The following is a 20,481-nucleotide window of genomic DNA, read 5'->3' on the forward strand; positions in this document are numbered from 1 at the left end:
CTATTTCTCAGTCTACACCTTTAGTTTCTTCCTCCTATGGTCAAGAAACAAATACTAATTCTGCATTGAATTTCTATTATGGTCAACATTTATTTTGACAAGTACCATATTCCATATGCAGAAAATAGTTATTTTTCCTAACTCCAAGGGAATGGACATGCTTTTTAATACTGATTAAGTATAAAAAATCACTTGAGTCATGGTCATTAGGTTAAATACTACAAAAATTGATGAATTAACTTGTACAACAAACCTACAATGAGTAAATAGAATTTTCTGCATCAAAGAAGTAAAACGCATTATCATTTAAAGTTAAGAGTTATAAAGCAATATGTTGTTATAGCTAAAATAGAAAATCTCAGGAGACTGTCGTATAAGTGAACTAGCCAGAACCCAATTTTGTTATGTTGAGATTCAGAATAAATAAAAATCTGACAAGAGAGACCCACCACCCCACCCACCATGGTTGATGTTTATTGTCTCAGTGTCTTCAGGGCAGCTGATTGCTTAATATTCCTGAGGTCGCTTACTTCTCTTACATGACAAGATGTTAAAGGCTGTTTCCTTTTTTGCATTTCAAAACAGTGGTGTCAATAATTCAAAGATTTTCATTCTCTCAAGGCTCCTGATACTAATAAATTGTAGCCTTTGGTTTTACCATAATTTTTAAGTCTAGATTAAAAATAGGGGGCATCTGTATTCATTTTATGTGTGTGTGTGTGTGTGTATGTGTATTCTACAATAGTCTCCCTTCTGACTTGACATAGGGCTCATTTGCATGTGATGGTTGATGGCAAGATTCAGAGAAAGAAAGAAAAGGAGGTACCAGCCAAGAGCAGGGAGCTGATTGACTCTACATGGTAGTTTTCCACTGCTACATAACAAGCTCTCATAGATTTAGTAGCTTAAAACCACAACCATTTATTACCTAACAGTTTTGTAGGTCAGAAGTCTGGGTAGGCTCAGTGGGTTCTCTTCCCAGGGTCTCCCGAGGCTGAAATCAAGGCGTTGGTGGAGCTGCACTCTCATCTGGAGGTTCAAATGGGGAAGGTTCAGCTTCTGAGATCATGCAGATAGAATCCAGCTCCTTGGAGTTGTAGGACTGAGGTCCTTGTTGTCCTGCTAGTGATTGATGGCCAGGGGTTATTCTCATTTCCTAGAGGCCACACTCAGATCCTTTCCATGTGGCCAGCAGTTCTTGTGCTTTGAGACTTTCTGGGTTCCCCTTCTGCTCCCAGGTGGAGAAAACCCTATGCTTTTTAAAGGGCTTGTGTGATTTGATTATGGTCTCCCAGATAATCTCCCTTTTAATTAACTCAAAGTCAACTGGTTAGTAACCTTGGCTATATGTGTAAAATTCCTTTGCCAGGTAATAGGACATGGTCATGAAGAGGGAGATCATAGAGGCCATCTTGTAATTCAGCCTACCAGGTTTTAAGCGTCAAGAAATCTAAGAATTAGAATCATCTAAGGGCTGGCTTAGGTCAATGAGCTTTGTCCCGATGCAGTGGTTCTTACATCTTGGCCCAGAGCAAGCTCCATTTCCAGTCCCTTTGACCTTTTGTTCCCAAAACTCCATTCTGGGTCTGAAAATGCTACATATCCACACATACTGAACAGAACATCTCCTATGAGACCCCTCCATGGAAACCTGGGTCCATGCCCAGAAAGTGTGACCCTGTGTGATAGTCAACTGACAGATACACAGTCTGGCTATGTGCGGGTTCCCATGGCTGGCTGGGTGTGTACACTCAATGTCATACCTTTTTGGTGTTTTATTTCAGACTCAGAGGACAATGACCATAAAGTCACTGCTGAGGGCACTGGTGAGCATGCCTGCCCACTACCGCTGCCTTTGCATCAGTCACCTCATTGGATGGACCGCCTTCCTGTCCAACATGCTCTTCTTCACAGACTTCATGGGCCAGGTAACAGACACGTCTGTGCACAAGCTCAACATCTCACATGTCAGTCTCTCCATCAGCACCTGTGGAGTTTCTTCTGGGCTGCCCTCTGGGATGGATGTGATGGGAGTATAGAAAAGAGTGCCTTGGAGTTCCCATCATGGCATAGTGGTTAATGAACCTGACTAGGAACCATGAGGTTGCAGGTTTGATCCCTGGCCTCATTCAGTGGGTTAAGGGTCCAGCGTTCCCGTGAGCTGTGGTGTAGGTTGCAGATGCGGCTTGGATCCCTGGATCCCACGTTGCTGTGACTCTGGCGTAGGCCGGCAGCTACAGCTCCAATTAGACCCCTAGCCTGAGAACCTCCATATGCCGCAGATGCAGCCCTAGAAAAGACAAAGAGAAAAAAAAAAAAGAAAAGAGTGCCTTCAGGGAGTGACTTACAAACAGGTTCTAGAGGGAAGTTACTGCACTCAACACAACTAGAGCACATCATGGGACCAGTACTTGGTCAAGGTCAACAAATGGGGAAACATCAGTGTGAACTATAGTGATAACTGCAGGCTTAACAAAGGGGTTGCAGTGTGAGTCAGGCCTTGAAGGGTATGTAGGAGTTGGAGAGGGAGGAGTGGAGAGAAGGTGGAATGACATATGTGGAGAGGAGTGAGCTGAATCAGAGTATGGGTAGCAGGGTTGCCTAAGCTGAGTGGGGCCAGATGTTAAGTAGGAGGGGTGCCAAAAATTCAGGGGGATGTTGTTTAAACTTGATGCAATGAGCATGGGGCTCTTGGGAGGGTCCTTGAATGGAGGTGTGAAAGGATGAAAGGGGTGACACCATCATGGGAGGATGAGGTCTGTGCCTCAGGAAGGGGTGGAGAAGCAGAACGTGTGAGAAGGGGTCCTCACCACCCTGCACTTGTAACTCCATGGCCCCAAATCTCTCTTTCAGATTGTGTACCATGGGGACCCCTACAGTGCACACAACTCTACAGAGTTCCTCATCTACCAAAGAGGGGTCGAGGTTGGGTGTTGGGGCTTGTGCATCAACTCCGTGTTTTCCTCACTTTACTCTTGTAAGTAAGTCTCCTCCTCCTAAGAGTCTTCGAAGGGCTCTAGTCTGAATCTTGGATTTTATGTGTCTATATTTCCATGTGTATGTTTTGTTCTTTCACATGCTAGATTCTTGGTAAATATATGGAGATCAGGAAAAATGATTCCCTTAGAAAGGACCGCATCAAGCAGCCTTTTCCATAGTGAATTCTGGGTATCATTTTCCTCCGTGATTACTTTGTCCTTTGGAATCAGGGGGCTCCTGAGCAAGACTCTTTGGAAATTAAAAGGAAATCTTGTAAATAAGGTGTGAAATCTTGGATGAAACATAGTCGCAGCTGAGAGTGTTGATTAACAGTGGGCCCGTGTTCTGCTGGGGTAAGAACCCTGGTGGAGTTTCATAGATGTGCTTCTTGGGCTTATAGAAGACACAAAAATGGGAGGGATGGTTAATACACTCCGTGATGAAATGAACATGGGAAAAGACCTTAGCTCAGATGGACCAGGTGGTATGCTACCAGAGCACTGTTGCTTGTTGAGAACAGCAGCTTTCTTTCTTTTTTTTTTACACTTAAAATTTTTTAAAAATTATTTTTATTTTTCCCATTATAGCTGCTTTACAGTGTTCTGTCAGTTTTCTACCGTACAGCAAAGTGACCCAGTCACACATGTATACATTCTTTTTCTCACATTATCCTCCATCATGCTCCATCATCAGTGACTAGATATAGTTCCCAGGGCTATACAGCAGGATCTCATTGCTTTATCCATGCCAGAGGCAATAGTTTGCATCTATTAACCCCAGAATCCAGGTCCATCCCTCCCCCTCGGCACCCACAAGTGTGTTCTCCAAGTCCATGAGTTTCTTTTCTGAGAACAGCAGCTTTCCTTCCCAGGCACCAGCTTTCCCCCTGGGGTCTGGATCATGTTAATTCCCGCTTAGCTAAGTTTCATAGAACTGAGGACACATTAGACAAGAGGATTTCGGGGACTGGTTTTGTGTAAGTCCAAATGGATGTACTTCACCTCTAGGGCATCACATAGATTCATTTTGTGCTTGCTGATGTGTATGGAAATCTCTAAGCTTGTGACACACTGAATTAAGTGAAAACTCTGGCCTGCAAAGCATATGCAGTTTCCCCATTTGGGGTGGAAATCTGGGAGCTTCTCCAGCATTGAGGGGAGAATAGGTGGTTCCGCTTGCAGAGCTCCAGGCTTTGGACAGGCCCAGGGGATAGCAGGGGTATGGCCCAGGTGGGAGGGGGAGAAGCGATGGGGAATAATTTGTGTTTCCATTCTCAGGGGCATCGTTCAGTCACTGAAATGTGCTTCTTGTGGGGCAGGAGTGTGAATGTGTGTAAAGACCCCTAGCCTGGCAGGTAGCCTTTGCCTAGACATAGCACAGCAGGAAAGCTGCTTTGTGATCAAGAAAATCTCTTCCGGAGTTCCCATCGTGGCACAGTGGTTAATGAATCTGACTAGGAACCATGAGGTTTCAGGTTTGATCCCTGGCCTCGCTCAGTGGATTAAGGATCCTGCATTGCTGTGGCTGTGGTGTAGGCGGGCAGCTACACCTCTGATTAGACCGCTAGCCTGGGAACCTCCATATGCTATGGGAAGCAGCCCTAGATAAAAGGCAAAAAGACCAAAAAAGAAGGAAGAAGAAAGAAGAAAGAAGTCTCTTAAAATATAGCACAATCAGGAAAAAGGGAACCTAATATAAACATATTTCATGAGCTCTATAACCATACAACCATAAAGTTCATTATTTTAAGATTTATGGTAACCAAATCACGGTGGCTTAAAGCTACAGGTCCAGGTAACAAAACCCTTCTTTGCCCTTAGATTGTACAAATTCAGGAAAATCCAGGGAGGACAATTTCAAATACCTAGAATCAGGGATGCATTAGACCAAAAGGAATCTCCATAAATTTTACCATCTTGCAATCTCTTTGTGCTTTTCAAAGAGCCGGGGAAAAAGGAACTATTAATTACTACTTTCATTCTTGTGAGAGGAAAACATTTTCCCACAAGTCATTAGCATTTACTTTTAGGTCAATTTTAACTTTTTTTTTCAATCATGCCCGTGGTACATGGAAGTTCCTGGGGCCAGGGATAGAACCCATGCCACAGTAGTGACAATGCCACTAGATCCTTCACTGCTAGGCCACCAGGGAACTCCAATTTTAACTTTTTTTTCCCCTCAAAAATCTTTTCTAGGGGCCCTTCTACTAGTCTAGTTTGAGTGCTTGTAGAATTTCATGGCAATTAGGAGTTCCCGTCGTGGTGCAGTGGTTAATGAATCTGACTAGGAACCATGAGGTTGTGGGTTCGATCACTGGCCTTGCACAGTAGGTTAAGGATCCAGCATTGCTGTGAGGTGTGGTGTGGGTCCCAGACATGGCTTAGATCTGGTGTTCCTGTGGCTGTGGTGCAGGCTGGCAGCAACAGCTCCGATTCAACCCCTAGCCTGGGAACCTCCATATGCTGCAGGTGCAGCCCTAAAAAAAAAAAAAATTTAAAAAAGAAAATTAAGCATGTTATTTTTAGGGCCTTTCTAGTTGAAATCCTTGTGTACAAAATAGATTACTGTATGAATAGTTTTCCAAAGTTATATCAGTGTATAAATCTATGGGATCCCTGTCATTGTGAATTAGAACTAAAATTTGCTTTATAAAATACCAGCCAGAGCTTCCCAAGCATCTTCAGGGGCTCTTGTGCCCATAAACTAGAGTAAAAGTCCTGATCTTGGCACTCCAGGATTCATAGTTTGGCCTGGCTCACACTTGGACCTCTCTCTGTGCCACACAGCAACTCCCACGTGGACTCACCACACAGACTTTCTTCTCTGTGAATTTTCCTCTTGATTTTTTTCCACCTGAACTGCTCTTTATACCCCTCCCCCAACCCATACAACTCCTACTCATGCTTTTAGACCCAGTTCCAAAATGCCCTCCTCTATGCAATCTCTCAATTCTTGCCTCTGTACCCCAGCCACTCTAGGCAGAACCAATCATTTCCTTCGGTTCCAGAGCACACTATATAACCTTGTATTTTGAACGCATCACGTAACATAAGATGTACACCCAGAATTTCTCTCCAGGCAGAGCTTGGCAGGGCAGTATGGCTGCTGGGGCAAGAGATGGGGGGTGGTTGCTAAGCTCCTTGGTGCAGCAGGCATGCTTAGCTTGATGAGAACAGCAACGCTGAGTACTGAAATAAAGCCAGTTGTTCATATCATACCCTGCTCTTCACAGCCGGTGCTTAAATCAGTCATTTCCCTCCAATCCTAAGGAAAGGCACAGTGGGAGTTGGTATCAGACCCAGGAGGGCGAAGGTCTTCTTGGCCCTTCAACTTACTGAGTTCTCTTCATGAATACAGTTTTCTTTGCCAGGCTTGCAGTCTTTGTACTGAAGTTAGATAGGTTTCCAAATATCTCCTTATCCTGCTTGGCCTTTTTCCTGGCTGTCCTACATACTTGGTGAGAGCATTTCTATAATGAAGCTGGAGGGTATCTTTTAGGTATTGCAACAACTCAGATTACCTTTTCTGCATAAATATAAGTATTAAGTTAGGGGTCTAATTGGAGCTTGTAGCCGCCAGCCTATGTCAGAGCCACAGCAATGTGGGATCCGAGCCGCGTCTGTGACCTACACCACAGCTCACGGCAACGCTGGATCCTTAACCCACTGAGCAAGGCCAGGGATGGAACCTGCAACCTCATGGTTCCCAGTTGGATTTGTTAACCACTGCACCACAATGGGAACTCCATGAGCCTAGATTTATACTACTTTTATTCTCAGCCTTGACAACAGCTCTCCGAGCATGGCATGAATCAGTAGTAGCGAAGCCATGTTGCTCATGTAACATTTTAATAACTCCATGCTATGACCTGAGACAGTGTTTGGTTTCATCACTGATACAAATATGATACGGGTTAGGTTTCTTGTCAATGCAGTGTTAATTCAATAACTATTTGAATGGATATGGAGAATTTCATTCTTGAATGGGCCCATTTCTAGTATCGATCTTTTGTTTATCCTCTGGGTTCATGCCTTTCAGTAGACTGGGGCAGGGGAAAGATAAGGAAAGTTTGGATTAAAAACAACAAATTAATTGGGAAAAAATGTGTTTCCAATCAAAAAAAAAAAAACCAACCAATTAAAAAGGAAGATGAGATGTTTGGGAATTTTCCCCAGTGGAGTGGAAAACGTAGTAAAATATTTTAAAGCAGAATTTTCTGGAGTTCCTGTTGTGGCTCATCAGAAACAAATCTGACCAGTATCTATGGAGGATGCAGGTTTGATCCCTGGCCTCGCTCAGTGGGTTAAGGATCCGATATTGCCATGAACTGTGGTGTAGGTCACAGACCTGGCTTGGATCTGGTGTTGCTGTGGGTGTGGTTTAGGCTGGCAGCTACAGCTCTGATTCAAGCCCCAGCCTGGGAACCTCCATGTGCTGTGGGTGTGACCCTAAAAAGACAAAAAAAAAAAAAGAGAGTTTTCTGTTTTTAAAAATGAGCTTTACCATGATATCTTTATGAGCAAGCTAAGTCTCCCTGCTGGGAGGGAACCTAAGAGGCAACCACGTTCAGCAAAGTATGTATTTGTTGAAATAATGATACCCACCATTAACTCATTAGTTCCATTTTCCCGATGAGGTTTTGAGAAGTTGTGGACGTTGGAAGTTGTCCACAGAGAGTGAGGCCGCCAGTGATGGGGAGGCGCCTGGTGCAGCAGGACCCCCGCCAGCCTGGGAAGAGCTGGCAAGTCAGGAAAGTGTCCACCGATGATGAACATTCATTCCTTCCTTCTCAGGTTGTGCAGATGGCATTCAGGGGGTGGGGATGGGGGGGCAAAAAACTCAATGACTTGGATCATTCTGTAAAGTCAGGCTGTTTTAATTTCCTCCAATCTGACTTTGGGCTGTGAAGCCGGGACAGACCTGGATTGTAATTTGGGTCCTGTTAAGCTAGGTCTGTGAATCAGAAAGAGCCTCATTTTTCTCCCATGTCTTGTGGGCTCAGGGTCCCATGACCAAGGCGGGCTGTCTTTCACCCCTTTTGCATCCTGGTGCTATTCCGCTGCCCACTTCACGGTGCCTGGTCCTTCCTGCAGAAAAGAAACCCAACCCAGCAAGCCCATTTCCCGCTCTCCCTTCCACAAACTGGCTGTTTTCAAGCATAGATAAGGAGCTCCTTTTGTTCCTGACTCGGTATCAAAGGAAGACTTTTTTTAAAAATGGGAATCTTCGAAAAGAAAGGTTGTCTGAAATTATGAACTGTTGTGAGGCACTGCCAGCTCTAATTTCTCCCTCTCTTTTCCCCACAGACTTTCAGAAAGCTTTGGTTCCCTACGTCGGATTAAAGGGTCTTTACTTCATGGGGTATTTGCTGTTTGGCCTGGGGACGGGATTTATCGGGCTCTTCCCAAATGTCTACTCCACCCTGGTCATGTGCACCTCGTTTGGCGTGATGTCCAGCACCCTGTACACCGTGCCCTTTAACCTCATTGCCATGTACCACCGCGAGGAGCAGGAGGAGCAGGTGCGTTATTGAACCTGTGTGCTGAGCAACATCCTGACTCACCTGAAGGCTTGAGGAACTTGGTAGCAATGTGTAGAGCAGGGCTAGGAAATAGGGGTTTTGAAACAGCAGCACTAAAATGTCCAGCCAGGTGTAATGACGATCTGGCCAAGGCATGACGGCCTTCCTAGCCCCCATTGCCCACCCTCACTCCCAGGAGGGAAGCCCTAGTTACCTGGGAGCAGTTGGAAAGGTACGAGGTACTGTTACTGCCATTTGTCAGATCAGGAAAGCAGGGGCGGGGGTTGGTAATGCCCGCAATCACAAGAGACCAAGCAAAGAACTCTGGGCTTATGACATGTCTGGCGTACCTGCAGCATTTCTGGATGCCCCAGCGAGGGCCCCACCCTCAACTGCTGCAGGGGTGCATGGCGGACTTTCCAGGAGTTATTGGTTGAGTAACACTTTCCTTGGAAGTCCGGGTTTGATTAAGTCATGCCCTGTGTGCAGGGGGGAAGCTGGTCGCAGGGGGTCACCCCGCCAGCTGCCTCTGGGAAGGCCTGTCCCCCATCTCTGCCTTGGAACTCAAGCCAGAGGGCGAGACCCTAAGTGCCCCAAAAGGGCACTAGGTTGTGTATTTCTGCCCTAAAATGACCCCTTTTTCTTATCAAAATATGCAACTTTCCCCCTGAAAATTAGTCTTACATTTCCTTAACTGTAAAAGCTAAAGAGAGAACTATTAGCTTAATCCATCATGACATGAAGCTGCAAAAATGCTGAACACATGTCCCGGAGACTGCAGTGCCGGCCTTCTTTTCCATCATTTGATCTGGCGAGCACAGCAGGGCAGCGTTGCACCAGGCATTGAAACCTGTCCAGTAAGAGTTGTAGCTGTCCTCATTGCCTGGCAGACAGTGTCACTAAGGTCTCAGCGCATGACAGGGCCTTTGCTGCTAAAGAGACAACTAAGAACCATCCTGCCATGGGGGAGTCACCTGGTCCTAGGGCAGAAACACATAGGCTTTGGACTCAGAGAGACCTGCCTCCCTACTTGTCAGCTATATGACCTTGGGGAATTTAGTCCTTTATTCACTTAAATATCACTTAAAATGAGTTTGTCTTTGGATAGGGCAATACAATCACATGGTTCAACAACCACAGTGATACACAATGTGCATTAAGTGGCTCCCGCCTACCCCTCCCTCCACTCTTTCCCTACCTCTGCCCCCCCAAGCCAGCCCCAGGACTGGGCTGTAACCAGGTTTTGGTCTATCTTTTCAGTATTTTAAAATGAAAATCCAGCAAATAAGAATATTTTTTCTTATTTTCCCTTTCTTACTCAAAGGATAAAATGTATTTTTTTGCTCAATGATTTTTTTTTTTTTTAAATTTAGTAGGGGAGTTCCTGTTTTGGTGCAGTGGAAACGAATCCGACTAGGAACCATGAGGTTGCGGGTTTGATCCCTGGCCTCGCTCAGTGGGTTAAGGATCCAGCGTTGCCATGAGCTGTGGTGTAGGTTGGAGATGTGGCTCGGATCTGGCGTTGCTGTGGCTCTGGCGTAGGCTGGTAGCTGTAGCTCTGATTGGACCCCTAGCCTGGGAACCTCCATATGCTGTGGGTGCAGCCCTGAAAAGATAAAAGAAAAAAAAAAATTAATAGTGTAGAAATGATCATGCAAACTCTGGGCCTTAGTTTTCTAATCAATCAAATGGGAAGGATACACCCATCTTTATAGAGTTGTTGAAAAATTAAATGATACAAGGTAGTGTTGGTAATCTACTTAGCATTATGCCTACCTGGCACCTGGCAAAGACTTAAAAAATGGTAGGTGGTAGTATTATTGTTTTCATGGAGTTAATGATAATACGTGCATCCAGGGAGCTGGTAAGGATGAAATGAAACAACATATGTTAAAGAGCCTTGCACAAGGCCTAACACACACATGTAATACCCAATAAAAGGCAATATTATCAATCAATTCAGACCAGATGTCAAATAGTAACCAAATATTAATCTACTCACCAAATAACCATATTTTGAAAGGTTGAATTGCTTTTTTATGTTGCTTCTCTTTCATATAAACTGTGATTCAAAATCCTTTTAAAAATGCTTGACCTTTCAACACTAAGGAAGGGAAAGAATGGGATATTTATTGAGTTTCTATTATATTGCTTTTAATGACTTTTTAGGAAGAGGAAAATTTTGTGTTCTGAACGATCTAACTGCCATAGGTGTTAATGGTGGAATTTAAGACTTTGTGGCAGGTGGGGTTAAGACAGATCCAGGCATGGAGGTGATGCTTAAATCAGGGGTTGATAAACTGTCTTATTGGCCAAATGTGGCTTGCCACCTGCTTTTTTCTTTTTTCTTTTTTTTTTTTGTATAGTCTGTCATGAGCTAAGAATTCTTTTAAAATAGTTAAATGATCTGAAAAAAATCAGTAGAAGGATAGTATTTGTGACAAGTGAAAATTACATGACATTCACATGCTGCTGTCATAAAGTGATGTTGGAACTCCACCCTGTTTATGTACTCGTGCTGCTTTGGCACTGCAGTGGTAGCGTCGTGTAGTTACAAACCAAGACCATAAAATCCACAAGCTGAAAGTCTTTGTTATCTGGCTTTTTATAGGAAAAATTTGCTCGCTGACTTCTGCTCTGGAGGACAGTTGGTGTAGATGAAATGCTGTTCCTGTGCTTCCCTTGCAGAGGCAGCAGACCCAGGGCGGGGGCCTGGACAGCAGCTGGAGGGGGCAGGGCCTGGACTGCGCTGCCCTCACCTGCATGGTGCAGCTGGCACAGATCCTGGTCGGAGGCGGCCTGGGCTTTCTGGTCAACATGGTCGGGAGCGTCGTCGTCGTGGTGATCACGGCCTCTGCGGTGGCACTGATCGGCTGTTGCTTTGTGGCTCTCTTTGTTAGATATATAGATTAGGTCAATAAAGAGACCTCATCCCTAACCTCAGACACGGTGGAATACATGGCAGGAAATCAGTCTTTGCTCTAGCTGTGCATTTCTTGTGTCTGCCCATTGGATGCCCTGTGCTATGATATGGCTGCAGCTGTGGTCGTCTGCCCACCCCTCCCTGCCGGCCCACCCTCTGCCCAACAGGTTCCATATTTCAGCCATCATTTGTCTCAAGAGAGCCTGGGCCATGCCTCCATTCACTGGTGGCAATGGGTAAGTTGCAGGTGACAGCACCTCCAATGCCTTTCTCCCTGCATCTCAGTGCAGCGAAAAGTAGAGGCGGGGTCTGTTTTCCACTGGGCATTTCAGGCCTTGATGAAACCTGAGAAGCAGATTGGCACATACCTATGATGCCAAGATATAGTCTGTGATGTGATTTAAAAAAAAAAAAGAGAGGGGGTCCCTATATAGTTAAAGGGCTCATATTTGTCATCAAATTCACTGTTACTCAAAATATTGCCGGTGATTTATTTTAGGATATTAATTTACTCATATTTAATTCATATTTACATGGCTCCTAACTAGTTCCTGTTAATTAATACTATCCCTGACAGAAGGCTGGAACATCTCTTGCTGGGGGATTTACCCCTTTGAAACAGCTCATCTTCTTGACAAAATAAAAACCTTTCGCTGCTGCCTGCTCTTTTGTTCTATACCCAGGAGTCTATATGGAAGCCTTTCAAAGAGCTGCCTCCCACTTCTCCTGGGATATCTCTCTCTGGGAGAAGCAGCTTTGCACAGCCCTACCCCTTCAAGTTCTTGACAGCAGGCAGCGTGGTTTAATGAAAAGACAGTGAGTGTTAGGGCCAGGCTGGTTGGGATGTAGGCTGGGCTGCTCCTCAGCGAACTATGGAGCCTTCAGGCCACACTTATTCACCTTTATATTTAGGGTGATAATTCCTAACTCAGAGAGTTGTGACCATTAATAATACCTAACAGTTGTGGAGTGCTTACCACCATTCTCGATGTTTTGCCCTCGTTAACACTGCAATCTTGGGCGAGACTGCTATTACTGATCTCTGACTTGCAGATGGGGAAACTGAGGCAGAGAAGGTGTTACTTAAACCGTCTGAAGGCACACAGCTCCTAAGTGGCAGAGCTGGGCCTTGAACCCAAGCCTTCAGGCTCTGCCTTTTCCTGTAAGAGCAGTCCATAGCCTGGAGCCTGGCAGTTGCTTTGCACTAGATAAATGACAGCCAGGGTCACTATTTAGAGGCTCCCCTAGACTTAGATGCCCCATCTCCGGTCCTTCATAAGGGTTTGTCTGCACAACTCCAGATGTGCCTGAATGGTGCAGAATGATTTGCCCACATGTTTTTACAAGTTAAAGTGTGGTATGTGATCCCTCCTCCTGCCTCACTTTAGAGTCTGGTCGTGTAATTGATGCCTCAGGTGAATTTCTAACTTATCCAAACCTTCTGTGCTGGAAGGGAATTTAGAGAAAGGAAATAAGCTGCTTTGAGAACAGGGACGGGGGTGTGGGCTGTTCTCTGGTCTCCCCCGTGCTTAGTAGAATGGATGGCTTGGTGGCATGGCCCCTGAAGTGTCAGCTCCTTGGGGTGGGGGCTCTGAGAAGAGGAGCCGTGCTCTGGAGTTCTCTGGGTTCTCTTTCACGCAACTTCTGGGAGTGTCAGGGGTACAGGGCCTGTCCTAACATTTGCATTTGCAGGACCTGGGGCAAAAACACCGATGAAGGCTCCGTCCCTCTCGCCTCTGAGCCCCGCCCCGCACTGTGAGGGCCCTTGTGCCCATCTTGGCATCTGCACATCCTTAGCCTTCCAAACCCCTCCACCCTCTACCACACCTGCAAACAGCCACGCTCAGCCACCCCTCACACCTAAGAGTGGACAGACTCAGTGCTGTTGTCTGCCTTCCGGAAAAAAGGACCCATGAAGCCTTCCTCAACAGACTCGGCCATTAAAATGGGGAATTCTGACACTCAGGTACTGGAGCATAATCTGGAAGGTGGTGGGGCGGGGCTCAGGGTCCAGACGGCTCTATGGATTCCTTGCCATGTGGGAAGAGGTATAGGCTGGGAGGAGATGGCAGAGCAGAGCCCTCTATTACAGCTCAAGCCCAGGGCAGGGGGCGCTGGCTGCCCAGGTCTGAGCCCTGTAGCAGAGAGTACTGGCCGAAGGTCACTGGATGGCAGCCCTCCTCTCCTTCCCAGTCCCTCCAGCGGTCCCAGACTGGACCTGCATTATCCCACATTCACCCCCCTCGTACTTTTGGGCTTCCAGGCTGCTGCAGCTCTTTTGATGGCCTCCCTTTTGCTTTCAGAGCCTGATCTCTGCTGCTCCTGGGCTGTCACCCCTGTGACTAGGGCAGGGCTTGGGTGTGGAGAGGTCCATTGGGAGCACCCCTGTGGATCCAGCAACTTCTAGTTTATTTGTAGGGGGAGTGTGGGGGATGGAGGGCTGTGGCATGAGGGTTGTGCCTTACACTGAATGGGTCACTCCCTCCTGCCCATGGCTCACACTTGGCACCTTTCAAGTCACACAGCTTCGTTATGTGCCACCAGGCTCCTGCAGTTTATCCCATTGTCTCTAGATACATTTTTTCCGGACTGAGCTGGGCTGTCTTCTCAGAACTGAGTGTGCTTTTGTTTGACATCAACCTCTGAGCCTTGTTCTCCTCCTATCCTCAAGAACACTTATTTTCTGCTCCTCTCCAGTTGGGTTCCCCTGCATTCTCTTGGTAGATTCATTCCCAAATGAATATATTCACCACATTTTTGGAGGGAGGGGGTCGCATGCAAAAATACTCATCTTCCCCAGTCTTCCTTTCTTCTTCCTTCCCCTCACATAATCCACCTGAGAGCAGCAGGGTCAAAACTGACTTAGAGGAGCCACCAAGGAGAACATTGACCCCCAACCACACAGCATGGGATGAATATGAGCCAGTGCTCTGAGGACCCAGCACCCAGCTCCCTCTCCTGTTTTATCTACCTGTTCTTGGCTTCTGTAAGGTTTAGAAATGGAATTAGTTGCTGAGTTCAATGTCTATTTCCTGATCCTTTCTCCAGGGACTGCTCGGGGATTGAAGATTTTGAAGTGAATGCCTGGGTGAGCTGGGAGGTACCTGCAGCTGTGGGGCATCTTACCTGGGCCCCCAGGAAGTCAAGAGAAGTCATCTGTGGCTCACCACGGGGCATGGTCTTTATTACAAGTCAAGGTCTTTGCAGGTGGAACACTGGATGGGCTATGACACGCAGCCTCTCCCCTCCCCAGACACAGTCACACACAAATATTCAAATACTTTTCTCTTTTAACTCAAGTTCATGGTGATTTGAATGAGTGGATAGAATCCAATTTAAAAAGCCGTTAACCACCTTTGGAACTAAGTACTTGTTCTTAGTATACAAACGACATCTCCTCTCTGGGACAAAAATATCTTGTTCCCAGACAAATAAAGCAGGGGCAAGGACACCTACATTCTTCATAGAAAGCCTAGGAAATCCTGAAGGAGAAAGGGAAGTCACGTTGCTTGGCTTCTCCCTTCCCCCACCATGCCCCTGACATTCCAACCTCAAAGCCCTTGATCACTGCATGTCCTCAGCTTCAGGTGTCCTGTGTTCCCACTCCTTGTCTCAGTGGTCATATCTGCCCATCTAAATTGTACCCATACTTATAGTTCCATCTCAAATACTGTTTTGGTGAGGAAAGTCTCTGATCCCCCAGGAGAATCAAGCTTTCCATCCCTGTAGTCCTATAGACAGCACTTTCTTTTGGCCCTTATTATGACATTCAATGCACCCTCTCATGACTCACTTGCCTTGTGTACAGGGCGGTGGTGTCCCCCTTGTAAATGTCAGGAATGTGTCTGTGATGCCAGCACTCAGCACAGACCTTGGTACACAATCAACATTCAAAAATACATTGCTGATGTCAACTGGATGGGACTGCTTCCTCGTTGATGCTTTTGTCCTTTTGGTAGACAGAAGTCTTGTTCTTTGCTCCTCTAGCCATGTTCTCAGAAGCCGTCAGGTTTGGGTGGGGACAAGGTGACTTTTTCATGGAGTTCTTTCATGAAGTCCTTGCCCCTCAGCCCCTTCTGTTTTTCTAGTGCCCATCACAGCAAAAGCACACACTTCAATATACTTTCCTAAAGAACCTGGGCTACCTACCCATTATTTTTTTGTTTGTTTGTTTAAACTGAAATAGCAAATTCCCTGTAATAGCCTCTTCTAAGCCTCTAATCTCAGTGTTACACATGGATACACCACCATGCTATTTGTTCTTCGTGGGTATTTACTTGTTCCTTTTTTTTTTTATCTTGGAGGCTTACATTTCAATTTTTACTAGCCCATTGGTACTCAATATTAGTATCAATACATCCTCTTTCTAAAGAGAAGAGACAAATTTGACTAGTGAAAAACGAAAGCATTATTCTGTTTTCTAAAAAACCTAACTTCTCAAAACTGCTCAGGATTGAGATCATGCAGCTTTTGTTTTTGTGGCAAGGTCTGAGTGTAACAACACTGTTGCTGTGTGTGTTACACAATGCAGGATAAGGGATGCTGAGGCTGTGGAGTTCACAGTTTGAGCCTCAAATCTCAGACAGTACAGGGCATTTCCAACAAAATTACAATTTCCACTTCAAGAGGCTATTTAAACAGACATGTTTCTATAAAGATTTTTTTTTTACCAGTAGGTGCCCACCCTGCCAGGTTTGACTAGGTTGCCAAAGGGATCAACAGTAACACCTCTGTCAAAACTGCCAGCTGAGTGGGTGGATGGCTGTTTGATCCTCATTTTCTGAGTAGACTCGAGAAAGGACTCCACTGACCTGACCAGAATAGAATTGTCATGAGAAATGTGTCACCCATCAGAGGGTCCTACAGACTGCCTGGAGGTAAGGAAGAACGCATCATGCACATCAATGTGCTGTGCACTCCTTAGAATTGAAAAGAACTTGGTTAAGGTAGAGTCCTTTCTAGGAATTCTGGGTCCCTGCTTTCTCTCCTCAGTGTTATGGCTGATAAGGAACCCGCCGCCTGGAATCCTGGTGGTGCCCTCAGAACAGGCTCTCAGTACTCTTTCCCTTTAGGACAGATTTTACTTGAGCTTCCAATCCCCTCCACCCCCACTCCCACCTGCTCTTCCTGAAAGATCAGACTCCAGCTTTTAGGAATTAGGTTTTCAGGAACCATGTTCTACAGCATCTCTTAATCCTCTATTTAAGCCCATGAAAAATGCAGCAGAGCCCCCCTCCACTCGCTTGTCCAGAACCTCCATCAAACCAGCATCCCAATTCCCAAAGAGTGAGGGGGGGAGAGGCTGTAGAAAAGTCCCCACTCCCAGCAACGTGTCTTCTCAGACCTATTCAAGTTTCTGCTGGCACAGCTCACCTGCAGTGCGCAGACCCGAGCCCACGCAGCGTCTCCAGGCACCCAAGGGCTCTGAGAGGAAACCCACCGCCCAGGCTTCCAGCGCAGGACGCACTCACTTGCAGCTGGGTTCCCAAAAGAGCCCCCTTTCTTCTTTAGGGGCCTGCCCCGAAGAGGTCCTCTAACTACTCCCTCCCAGTAACGCCGCTTCCCAGCGAAGGGTCCTCTCGAAAGCAGCGTTTTGGTCCCTGCGACCTGTGAGCCCAAAGGCTGTTCAGAGTCTAGTCGGCTCCGAGTGAGTGTGCCCTTCTTCTCTGTCCCAAATGATAAACCGTCCGCCCCGCGGGAGGTGGCTCTTGTGATGCCTTTCTCCTGCGGGTGGAAGAAGATTGTCACTCCTTTTTCCAACTCTGAAAAAGTTTCTTTGCCCCATACTCTAGGCTCTCCGCGCAGGAAAGGCGCGATGGAAAGGTTTTGTGGGTGGCTCCCCCCTCTGGATGCACCTTGGAGGAGCTGCAAAAAAGCCGCTGGAATAAACGCACTCAATTGCTCACCATTTATTTGGCTGAGGCCCACTTCCTCGCGCTCAAACTGCTCTACATTCCTGATGCCTTTCTCTGCTTCTGGGCGCCCCATCCTGCCCTGCAGCGACAGCGTGAGAAGAAGGGATTGTGTGTGCAGAGAAAGGGGCTAGAGGCTGATGGCTTGGCTCCATGAGGCTGGTGACTTGGCCCCAGGAGGCTGATCTCGGCCCCTTTGTCAGCTTCCTCTCTCCACCTCCCCTCTCCGGAGAACGGTCCCCCGGCCCCCTTCTCAGTCTGTCTCTTTGTGCCTTTCTCCACCCTCGTCCCTCCCACCTCTTGATCCGGGGGCCCCTCCAGCATCCGCTAATCCGCTCTCCTCTTTTCCACCTGGGGGAAGGTCGTGTTTCAGTTTCTGCGCACTCTGAGCCTCAGCCTGCGTCAGTAGGCGGAGCTGCTGGGCAGTAGGTCGTAGCGCCCCCCGCTGTAGACCACCACGCCCGGCGGGTAGTAGAGCAGGTCGGGCTCCGCGGCCTGGTGGAGAGGCGCCAGGGCCTGCAGCCCCTGGTCCTCGGGCTCTGGCTTGGTGGTAGCGGTGAAAGGGCGCATGCTGGTGAGAGAAGGCGATGCAATGCGCCACAGTAGGTTCTTGAGCGCTTTGCGGAACTCGCGGCGCACGAGGCAGTAGAGGATGGGGTTGAGACAGCTGTTGGAGTGCGCCAGGCACACGCTCACGGGGAATGCGTATACCTGGCACAAGAAGTACTCTTGGCTGAAGGGCACCACGTTGAACTTGATGAGGATGCTCCAGGTGGTGAGCGCCTGGTTGGGCAGCCAACACAGGAAGAAGGATAGGACCACGATGGTCACTGATTTGGTGACCTTGGAGCGTCTTCGGGCGCTGGCTCCGGCCAGGCCTCCCCCAGCTGCTGAGGCACTTCCTTCGGTCCCAGCCACGCAATGGTGGGAGATGAAGCGCACCAGCAGCAGATAGCACAGGCTGATGACGCCCAATGGCAGCAGGAAGCCCAGCAGCACCTTCTGCAAGTGGTAAAGGCCCAGCCAGAACTGCCTGTCGCGCCCCAGCAACTTGTCTGGGAAGCGCACCAAGCACAGCTCCTCGCCCATCACCTTGATGGTGGTGGAGAAGATGGCGTTGGGCAGCGAGGCCAGCGTGGCCGCGGCCCAGATCAACACACACAGAACTTTGGCTGAGAAGCAGCAGCTGTCCCCCAGGCTTCGGCCGCAGCAGTCACCCCGGCCGTGCCCTTGGGTCCGGTGACTCTTAAGAGCCGAGGCCACCGAGTGGTAGCGCACCACGCTCATGGAGGTGAGGAAGAAGACGCTGGCGTACATGTTCATGGACGTCACTACGGATACGATCTTACACATGGCCTTGCCAAAGGGCCATTTGAAGTCCAGGGCGTTTTCCACCGCCCAGAAGGGCAGGGTGAGCACAAACTGAAAGTCTGTCAGCGCCAGGTTGGTGACGAAGAGGTTGATGGAGGACTTGCGCCAGCCCTGCTTACTCTTCATCAGGTAGAGCACCAGCAGGTTGCCCGTCAGCCCCAAGGCGCAGATTACCCAGTACACCACGCTGATGAGAATCCGCACCTGAGCCTCGGTGTCCGCGGTCTCTGCCCCGCCGCCGCCCGGGGGATGCCCTGGCGCCGCGCCGTCCGGCAACTCCAGCCCCAGCTCCCACAGCAAGTCCTGGAGCTGCAGAGACGCGTTGCCGCTGGTGTTGGCCGCCTGCAGAAGGTCCGGGATCAGACTGAAGAGTTCTGCAAGCTCGTCCCCGCCAGAGCCTTATTCATAGTGGCTATTGCGGCTGCAGTGGCCACCTGCCTGCGCAGGTGCCTCTAGGTCGTATTTCAGGGATAGGACCTAAGGGAAACCAACTCTCGCGGGGTCCCGGCGTGCGTTGAGGCTTTTAACGCAGCCGCGGAACAGAGCGCCTAGAAACTGGGCTCCAGGCGCGTCCTCGGCTCGCGGAGCTTGGCCTTGGGAGCGTGAGTTGCGCTCAGCGTCTGTTGGGAGCGGAATTCGAGAGCAGAGAAGCAGAGTTCTTAAGGCAAGCAGTCGGCGTCCGGCCAAGGTTGGCGTCTCCGGGTCCCTACTGTAGATTCAGACTTTCCTCCTTGCGTTTTCCGCTGTCACTTGGGCACGAGCGCATCCCACCCCGCCGCTCGAGACCGCTGTTGAGGGCCCGCCCCTTGCCTTTCAAATACCTTTGTCGATTTCCTCCCCAGCTGCTTAGATGAGGTTTCTGAAGAGAGTTTCGTCTACCTGGCTCTGACTCTCTGGAGGTCTTTCTATGCTGCCCTCTCTGCCTCGTGTCTCGGTCCTTCCGCTGTTGTCAACTCCCAGTGAGTTGTCAGCTGCGTTCCCGCGAGTTATATCCCCACTCGCAAAGCCCAGGCTGCGGACTCCCAAGGAGCATGCGTGACCCCCAGCACAGCGAGGGGGGCGCTTTCCGAGGTGCTGAACTTCCCCGCGTCCGCCGAGGGGGAGGGGGGTGGTGTTGCATAGCACGCAAAGCACAGCTGCCAATTTCCCTTTTCCTCTTCAGTTTCGAAAGGAAATGGTCATAACCCTTTATTTTCCTATGTGATTGAAGAAAGTCTGCTTTGATTTGCGATCGCTTTTATTGCCAAACAGAGCAAGCAGAATTCTTTCTTTCTCACTCCCAAATGCACGCTCTTCTGCCCATTTTTCTTTTTAAAAACGAAGATAGTGGCTTCTTTTCATACCCAGACCTTAAATCAGATCGTGGGCTCTTGTTGAATACACAAACGTCAGCCCCACTTCCTCTTATTAATTAGCTGATCACTTTAATTGGTGCCTGGGATTGTCAGGATTTTCAAAGCGTCTTCACATAACAGAACTCTGGGTTCAGGTGTTGCCCTCTGCCTAGATGTATTCTGAGAACTGAAGCTAAGCAGAGCCTATAATCGGTGCACCAACTTCACAGACATTAGATGGTTAGCTCTCAGCCCACAGTTCTTCAACCTACTGCTTACTCACCACCACACTCTCTTTACCTTGATGCAGTTGGAATAGAGAATTTCATAGGGCTGTCTTTGGACCACCAGCCCCTTATTTCCAACACTATTATAATCAAAACTCTTTAACAGGTGTTTTTTGTTTGTTGGTTGGTTGGTTTAGACCAATGAAGTAAATTC

At 48.0% G+C, this 20,481-nt stretch overlaps 2 protein-coding genes across 4 annotated transcripts in view; one reads left to right on the plus strand and one right to left on the minus strand.

The window, feature by feature from the left end:
- SLC45A2 (solute carrier family 45 member 2) overlaps positions 1 to 11,472 on the plus strand; it is a 34,652-nt gene extending 23,180 nt beyond the window's left edge. For all 3 annotated transcript variants that reach the window (XM_047767419.1, XM_047767400.1, XM_047767411.1), the window contains 4 exons: positions 1,785 to 1,928; positions 2,854 to 2,977; positions 8,286 to 8,500; positions 11,189 to 11,472. In XM_047767419.1, coding sequence (XP_047623375.1) covers positions 1,785 to 1,928; positions 2,854 to 2,977; positions 8,286 to 8,500; positions 11,189 to 11,413 — 708 coding nt within the window. In that variant the 3' untranslated portion in view covers positions 11,414 to 11,472. The remainder of the gene's footprint in view (positions 1 to 1,784; positions 1,929 to 2,853; positions 2,978 to 8,285; positions 8,501 to 11,188) is intronic.
- A 5,735-nt stretch (positions 11,473 to 17,207) lies between these two features.
- Positions 17,208 to 20,481, minus strand: part of LOC125138173 (relaxin-3 receptor 1-like) — a 31,428-nt gene continuing 28,154 nt past the window's right edge. The window contains 4 exon segments of the mRNA XM_047799455.1: positions 17,208 to 19,101; positions 19,104 to 19,158; positions 19,199 to 19,326; positions 19,430 to 19,565. Of these exon segments, the coding sequence (XP_047655411.1) occupies positions 17,738 to 19,101; positions 19,104 to 19,158; positions 19,199 to 19,326; positions 19,430 to 19,565 (1,683 nt within the window). The 3' untranslated portion in view covers positions 17,208 to 17,737.

This window comes from Phacochoerus africanus, chromosome 1 (assembly GCF_016906955.1).
Source record: "Phacochoerus africanus isolate WHEZ1 chromosome 1, ROS_Pafr_v1, whole genome shotgun sequence".
Lineage (NCBI taxonomy): Eukaryota > Metazoa > Chordata > Mammalia > Artiodactyla > Suidae > Phacochoerus > Phacochoerus africanus.